The sequence below is a fragment of the Triticum aestivum genome, chromosome 4D (assembly GCF_018294505.1).
Source record: "Triticum aestivum cultivar Chinese Spring chromosome 4D, IWGSC CS RefSeq v2.1, whole genome shotgun sequence".
Lineage (NCBI taxonomy): Eukaryota > Viridiplantae > Streptophyta > Magnoliopsida > Poales > Poaceae > Triticum > Triticum aestivum.
Genome location: NC_057805.1, coordinates 87,907,392 through 87,915,761, shown reverse-complemented (window position 1 = coordinate 87,915,761; position 8,370 = coordinate 87,907,392). Strand labels below are relative to the sequence as shown.

The 8,370-nt window shown below is 44.0% G+C and overlaps 1 protein-coding gene across 5 annotated transcripts; it reads right to left on the bottom strand.

Annotated features, from left to right (window-relative positions):
• Positions 1 to 237: 237 nt before the first annotated feature.
• LOC123096397 (filament-like plant protein 3) lies at positions 238 to 7,013 on the bottom strand. 5 transcript variants are annotated; one of them, XM_044518134.1, is made up of 7 exons: positions 6,730 to 7,013; positions 5,433 to 5,628; positions 5,158 to 5,288; positions 3,643 to 3,743; positions 3,207 to 3,531; positions 1,022 to 3,003; positions 238 to 857 (listed from the first exon to the last, which is right to left on the bottom strand). In XM_044518134.1, the coding sequence occupies exons 4-7, from the start codon at positions 3,652 to 3,654 to the stop codon at positions 531 to 533; spliced, it is 2,646 nt and encodes an 881-aa protein (XP_044374069.1). In that variant the 5' UTR covers positions 3,655 to 3,743; positions 5,158 to 5,288; positions 5,433 to 5,628; positions 6,730 to 7,013; the 3' UTR covers positions 238 to 530. The 5 variants fall into 5 exon arrangements, with proteins under 5 accessions (XP_044374069.1, XP_044374070.1, XP_044374066.1 ...); XM_044518135.1 differs by lacking the exons at positions 5,158 to 5,288; positions 5,433 to 5,628; positions 6,730 to 7,013 and adding exons at positions 5,672 to 5,803; positions 6,125 to 6,197; positions 6,239 to 6,405; XM_044518131.1 differs by lacking the exon at positions 5,158 to 5,288.
• Positions 7,014 to 8,370: the final 1,357 nt, after the last annotated feature.

The following is an 8,370-nucleotide window of genomic DNA, read 5'->3' as shown; positions in this document are numbered from 1 at the left end:
AAGGAGATACCCCTAAAAAACATAATAAGGAGGCGCCTAGGTGGAATGTATCTCATGCCCATCACCCATCGACATCATATGCTCATGCGCTTCCACACATTGAAACAAGGACATGGATCCACCATGTAGCTCTCAAAGTGATCTGCAGTTTATTTCATTTTGAAAAAAGAATAGTTTTCTCTAATAATATAAATATTAATGAATGACCATCGTGCTACTTTACACGTGGCAAATTAGTGAAAGCCCAAGAAGTATATTTAAAAAAGGAAACCGTGATTGCAGTTTTGCTGCTTGGTCTTTTTTGTTGTTGTCCTGGGTAACATTTTAGTGCAAGTGCACTACTAGCATCTGCATCTGACGAAACACCGATCATCTAATGACAGACAGGACCGAAAATGACAGGGAGCACAAATCCAAGCGAACCATCAACTTCCAGTAAATGCACACCGATCATCTACCACCAGGTGACAACTGACAACAACATCCAGGAACAGTTAGATAACCCTATGGCCTATGCACAATCCCTTCCATCACATCTCACTCCCTTGCTCTGCTCCTGTAGCTACCGATCGACGATAACCCGAGAACACCGAGCGCCGCGACGACGGGGACTGCGCCCGGGGAACAGGCGAGGCGCAGCCCCCGTTGCTCATCGGGAGATGCAGACCGTACGATTCATCGGCGAGCGGCTCAGTGCCATCTTCTCTGAAGTCCAGCAGCGTGTCCTTGGATTCCAGCTTGCCAGGCTCGGTCATCACGCTGTCAAGGTTCGTCAGCGATTTCAGCTGAAGCCCGAGGTTGGCGATCGTCCTCTGGCACTCCGCGAGCTTCCCTGCAGCGCTGGCGACCTCCTTCTCCTGCGATGAAGATGATGATAATTGTTATACAGGGGCTTCTCAAGTTTCAGGAGTGATTAGACCATATGCCTTGAGAGAGGTGCTTAGAACCTAGGCTAGTGGCAAGTACTGAAGTACCACCCATGTTATTTTGGCCCAATGTTGTCAACTTCTAAAAAGTTTACCTGCTTGAACTTCAGGTCTCCATTTGTGTTGGCGAGTCGCCAAAGCTTTGCCTCGCGACTGTCCCTTGACAGCTGAGCTTCCAATTTGCGGCATTTTGCTTCATACTCTTCTGAGAGCAGCTTCTCCTGCTCAATCTTCCCTTGTAGCAAGCTCACCTTGTTTGTCAGTTTCGCGAGTTCCAGATTTGCCTCTTCAAGTTGACTCCCCATTGCCTTCCTCGCAGACATTGCATCCTCTGCCTTGGCAGTGAATTCTACCAGCAACACACTCTGCTCTTTAAGTCTCACTTCCAGTGACAACACCTTCTCCTGGAGCTTCATGGTCTCCTGGTGCGCAGACTCAAGCTCAGACCCCAAAACCTTTCTGATGCCCTCAACTGCCTCCAGTTGCATCTTGACTTCTGAAGAATATTCCCTCTCCTTTGCCACGTCAGACTCCAGTGCATTCACCATTACATGCAATTTTGCGATTTCTGAGTTTGCTACCAGGAGCTGAGACTCCAACGATTCTTTGGCGGATTCCACCAAAAGTGTTCTCTCTGATTCAGTCTTCCAAGCCTCTATTTGCGCCACAAACTCTTTGTGAGACATCTTTCCCTTTTGCACCTCACTCTCCAGTGTTTCAATAATTCCTCTTAGTTGCCCAATTTCTGTGTTTGCAGATCGCAGTTGTGTCTCTAATGTGTCTTTAGCTGCCTTTGCCATGTCTGCATCTGCTTTGTACTGCGCAGACAAGGTTTTCACTGCATCAATCTTCTCTTCCAAGGATGCCACCGTCTTTCGAAGATTTGCTACCTCTGCAGTAGTTGATTCTAACTGCAACTCCAACTCCAACTCCTTGCTAGCCCCACTTTCTTCCAATGAAGTCACCACACCCTGAAGCTTCTCAACTTCTGCAGACTTTGATTCCAACTGCAATGCCACTGACTTCCTCTCACCATCTAACCGGTCAGCTTGTCCTAAAGCAGCACCTTTGGACTCGTTTGCCAAGTTTAACTGCATCTGCAGGTCAACAAGCTTGCTGTTAGCTGCCATGAGAGTGTCACATGACGTGTCAAGCTGATTTCTAGCCTCCGCAAGGGCCATTTCAAGCTCTTTTTTCTCATGTTCGATCTTTTCAACCTTTGCTTGCAAATCCATAACCTGGTGCTGTAGGGCTTCAGTTTCGCCTCTTGAGATATCTCTGGCCACAGCACGGTCAGAATCAGTTTCTGTTCCAAAGCTAGAGCTCGTGTGATCTGCTTCAGGCAATGCGGCCAGCTTTTCCATCTCGAGAAAATCATCCATTAGGTCAATTTCAACAGGATTATTTACAAGATCTCTTGTGCCCTCGTTGCCGTTTTTGAACTGATCGAGTTCTCCTATAAGAGCTGAGGCCCACAGATCAGAATTTTTTACTTCACTGTCAATAGCTAGCATATGCTCCCCACTGTCAGACTGGCTGTCAGTCAGAGATTCCATGCAAGCATTGTTTGGAACAGGCCTAGAAGAATCATTAGCTAAGGAAGTTCTATGTGTCACATGGCGTAGCCTACGGCATTCTGCCTCGACTCTTGTAATTTTTTTGACACTTTCCAAGTGTTGTTTGCTCGCTGTCTCTGCTGCTTGGTTGCTCAGGTCTCTTTCCAGTGCGAGCATCTTCAATTCCTTGGACAGAGTGAGCAACTCAATCTTGAGATCCTTGCTTTCTTTCTCTGCTACCTGAAGTTTTTCCCGCAGATCGGAGGCTTCAAGCTGCTGTTGCAGGTCAGCGATATTGTTCTGGAGCTCAGACATCTCAGACTCCAATTCATGGGACTTCTTAGCAACTGCATCACGGATTTTCTCCTCATGTTCTTCTCGTGCCTGGCGAAGCTGCCTGACGCATTCCTTGAGGGCACCATCCAAGTGGCTGACTTGGTCCTCCAGAGAGGCATTCTTCAGAGATGAAGCATCAAGTAGCCGCTTCAGGTTACTAACTTCACCTTCAGCATGCTCCCAACCTACAAATAAATAACAAGTATGAGTTAACTACTACGATATAATAAATAAATTTCTTGTTCCATACCATTCTAAATTTTGAGCATGCAAAAATAAAAATCATCTATGGTTTACTCTTTCTTAATTTCCCCAGAGATTCTGAATAAAGAGAGGAAACTACTGCCTAACATGAATGCATGCAATCTAACATGAAAAAAAAAAATACCTGCAACAGCATCTTCTGCGACTTTTGCATGCTGCTTCACCAGGTCCTCTTTAGCACTAATAGTCAAAAGAGCAGCAGAGAGCTTCTCACTTAAACTCTGCACAGAATCCTGCATATCAGCATCTCCTACACTTGTAAAGACCTCTGGCGGTGGTAGTTCACGATGCTGTGGGGAAGAATCATTTGACCCATTTGCGCATGTTAGCTTCTCATTCAATGATTTTCCTGCTTCAGTGTCTTGGGTTTCATCGTCTCTAATTCTTGAGTGAGCTTCAGGTGATTGGCTATGATTTGGGGAACCACCAATGGAGATAGGTTTGGTATCCTGTATTTGCCAAAAGTGAACAAAGTGGGTATGTTTTCTGCAAAGCATTTGCCAAAGAGATTTAAATTTACGAATAGTCTACAAAAGCCTCAAGGCATCTAATCACTGTACCAAATGAGTCATTCCTCCCAGCTCCCAGCTCCTCTTTTTGAGAAGTTGACCTAGGCAATAGTAATCTTCTAAACCAACGTAGTGGAAATCAAGCTTGAGGCCTGTTACATAACCAGCAATTATCTTAAAACTGAGATAATAAATGAATCTAAAGCAAATTCTACACATTCAGCTTCATCATGAAAAAAGCAGTATGGAATTCATTCAGCACGGCATAAGTCATTGATATAGTCATGCAAACGTTTCAACTAAAACATACAGTTTTGACAAGTAACAGTTTAAATTGTGACCTCAATATTCAAGCGTAACACAACTTTGGTCCTGTATATATTGGAGATGTTTTCCTTTTTTCTAAAAATGTATTGAGGATTCTAACTATCTAGGACCAAAAGATAGGAAACAAAAACTTCGAAAATTAAAAGTATATGATTGGTTATATTAATTTCTGTCAGTTCTATGATAAACTTTCAGAAAAAGTATCACTGCCTGATACAGTAATCAAAATCAGATATTGCATGACAGCTTAAAGATACTCCCTTCCCCCATTTAAAAATAGAAGGCCTACAGTTTTTGCAATCTTCTAAAAGAATATGACACGCGCATGTAGAATTGATAACCATTTCTCTCTTTGGCCCACATTAATCTCTTCATCATTTATGGCTAAACATACATGGTAACTAATCTACTCCCTCCGTCCCAAAATAAGTGTCTCCACTTTATACTACTACCTCCGTTTCAGTTTACAAGTCCTGCGCGTATACCTAGGTTGTCAATTTTATCACCCTAATATAAACTATATAACACAAAAATTATATCTTTTGAAAGTAGAAACTCCGAAGTTTATGTTGGTATATTTTTTGTAATATATGATTGTATTAGGTTGGTCAAATTGACGACCTAGGGCTACGCGCATGCCCTGTAAACTGAGAGAGAGGTAGTAACTTTAATACAAAGTTGTACTAATCTTAAGACACTTATTTTGGGACGGAGCAAGTATCTTATAATCTCAAGATAATAACACCATGGCTATGATGGTCATTTCCCTCTACTATTAGAAATGAGATAAGAGGAAGCAGATAGTAATCATTGATAATCTCAAGATAACAACACCATGGCTATGATGGCCATTTATCTCATAATTTCAAGATAACATACTGTACATGGTAACTAATCTATCTCATACCAAACTCATGCAAAACTAAGACAAGTATTGAAAAAAGCTCAACCCACAACCCGTTTTTTCTCTAATTAGGAAAAACATACGACTAAGAGAAAATTCCTAGAATTACCACTCTCTACTAGATGCGCCATTTATTAGTGTAACCGTGGTTCAGAAGACAAATACATTGCAGCTACTCAAACACAGTCCAGCTACTGCAGTGTCTTGCTATGTAGTAACATCTAACAAGACATTGTTAGTACTCCTACTTATTAGCAATTTAGCATGAAACTTGTAAGTCCGGTTTGTGAGAATGTTTTCATCAAACAGTATAGTAACATCTGATTATGTCCCACCAGAAACAGGTTGAAGTGAAGCTGAATGTTCCACAAATCTGTCCAAGACAGCAGATGACAAATTGCTTGAGATGCCAATAGTAACACATTGCTTTGTTTTCACTAGAAGTCCCAAAGTTGCTTTCCGAAATCTGAAAGTAACACCTGAACTATCACCATGATGTTTCCCTCTACTGTACATGTTTCGCTGTATTTGAAATCAAAAAAACTCAAGCAAACAAGATATAAGACATGCAATCCCATCTAAACAACAAAATTAACATATGGAGCAGAACCTGGCCACAGGATTAACGGTCAGAATGTGATGACACCAAACTGAAGATCCCACTCTCCCCAGGGCTCCTCTCAGACGATTTGCACCTCCAGAGCGAATTCCGGCAATCCATCTCACACCCACCACACCATCAAAGCATCAACAGTCGTTCCCTTGGTTTATTGGAGACCACCAAAGGCAGGGTTCAGGTACCAACACTGAAACAGAAAGGAATGGAGAAAAATGGCCTTTAGTACACACCTCCTTGCAGATTACCAGCGTACCAGGCACTAAAAATAATCACTCTTGAGTAAGAACAGAATTTGTTGAAGGATGGGAATAGCAAAATCTTTAAAGCAACCCGCTTATAGCAAAACAACACCCGACTTTCAACTGCAAATACCAAATTCTTGCCAACAAATTGTTAACAAGATACGAAATCAAATCAAACAATGAGTCGGATCCGAGAAACTGAGAGATGTCACAGGCAAATATGTTCACTGCAGAAAACTACATTGCCAGTATCCTCCAAATCCTTTTCTAGAAAAGGAGGATCACCCCCGGCCTCTCTTCATAGAAATCCAAATCCTACAATAGAAAACAAGTTTTTTGCGGTTTTTTCAGTCGAAACTTGTCTAGAAATCCGCTTTAAAACACCTAAATCCTAGTACCTCGCATCAACCGAAAACCCTAAGGAGACCGCGAAGATTTTACCTCGAAATCCAACCAAGAAACCAAATCCAGGAGAAGTCGATTGCAGCACGGAGAAAACCCTCGCCCTACACACCTAGTCTAAATCCCATAGAGAATCTGCTCGAAATCCCACACCGGGGGCAGGACGCAGAGCAGAATCTGCAGAACCCCGCCGAAGAGGGCCAGGAGGAAGGAGCAGGAGAACATCTCTCCCCTTTCCCAGGCCCACGCGGGAAACGAATGGAAGAAAGAGAAGAACTCAATCAAGAAGAGCAAGACGCCATTGGAAGAAGAAAGGGGGGGAGGGAAGGGGACGGAACGGGAACAAAATCGGGGCAGCATTAACGCCTGCCTGCGGGCGCAATTAAACCCTCGGCGTGGCGGAGAAGGGCAAGCCATCACTACTCACATGAACCGTGTGAACTGTGAGCTCGCTCCCCCACCGTCGGTCCCTCGTTCCCCACCCCCCCCTCCCTCCCCTCCAAAAACAAATTTTGGCGGACTAGGCCCGGCGAAAGAAGGAGAGCGGGAACGGGAATCGCATTGCCCAACCAACCGCCCGGACGGACGCCGGCGCAGATCGACGCGGCGAGGGGGGAGGAGGAGGAGGAAGAAGGGGACTGTACCAGGGCCGCGGCGGCGTCGCAATGTGGAGGGAGGGAAGGAAGAAAAGCGGCGGGCTCGCCTCGGAGCGTGGGAGGGAGAGAGCCCGGAGCGTGGGAATCGGCGATAGGATACAGAAATCTGCTACTCCTTTTCCTTTTTCCTTTACCCTTTTCTCTCACCAGTTCACCAGCATGCGCACTGGGCCTCCTCCTCCTCGTCTCCAGTTTCCTTTCCCGCCCAGGCAGCTCAAGTCTCTCCTCTCCTTGCTTGCCTATCCTCTCCTCTCTGGCTCTCTTGTCTCTTCCCTATGCCTGCATGATAGAGTGATAGTCTGATAGACTTCAAGGCTCAAGAGTGAGATATTCCAACTCTTCCACTTTCTTTCTTTCTTTTTACTTATCAACTTACTGTATTATCCTACTAGTAGTACTTGCCACTGTGCAGATAGAGCCAATCCAGTAGTACTAATAAGCAGTGCCATCACAGTAGAAATGATTCTTATTTTTCCCCGGTTTAAACGGGTTTAAAAAATGCTTCTGCTCCTACTGGTAGTACCTGTACACTTGTACTGCTGTTTGTACCGCTGCAAATACAGTACTACTTCCTGACGTTTGACCAGAGACTTGTAAGCTTGTTGGAGGTGCGGTGATGTGCTGCTTATACATGATTTTTTTTCTTACTCTTTTTCTTTTCCAACTTGTTGAGCTTCGTGCACCGGAGGGTTTAGGTTTGATTATTTTTGTTTTTGTCTCTTCCAATATGGGGAGGGTTCCGCTTTGTGCGGTGCTGCATCGGGACCCATGGTACGCCTTGTATTTGTATGAGGTAGTACACCGTGGAGCATGTACTACTACTACACACAATGAGCTTAGATAGTAACAGTAAAAAAAAGGCAGCTCGGTGCATGTAGCCCCGCATGTACAGGGTCCAATCATTTTGGGCCTATTGTACACATTCTTTCACTACATTACATTTTTGCAAGAGACTATTTTCAGAACTTGATTAGATAGTAACCGTAAAAAAAATCATGCAGTTCATGTTCAAAACTCAAGAGCAGTACTGCCCAGAGTGATGGCCCAGCCATGTCTCACTAAACATAACACGCGATGGCCGTGGCCGTACCAGACACACACACACCCCACGACCACATGCATAACAGTTAACGCATGCCCCCATGCTTGGAGGCTTGAGGTTTACTCAACCTTCTGTCACAAGAGCAACTTGTACTCTTTCCCAAAAGAAAAGAAAAGAAAAAGGAGCAACTCGTAGTACTCTAGAGAGATCAAACCAACTTAATACTCCACTGTACTACATCTTCACGTCAGCTTAGTTAATACACAAAAGGCAAGATAAAGGAAGAGTGGGTGATTTGTCCTTAATAACACATTTACGGTTGATAGTTTGATATCTAACCGAAAGCAGCCAGCATTAGGTGATTCCTTGAAATTTTGATGGTACCTAGTATTTTTTATAGCCAATGAAAAGTAAGCAGTACACATGGTTGCAAAAGAAACTGTTGTCCATTCAGGAGTGTACAGAAGGTCCAAAGATGACAATACGTGAAACTCCACGTGGAAGTCAAAGCTTTTTTTTTCTTTCCTTCGGCCAGTTAGGTCATTGATGTCCTCATCAGCTATTCCACTCTGCATATACCTCTCTCT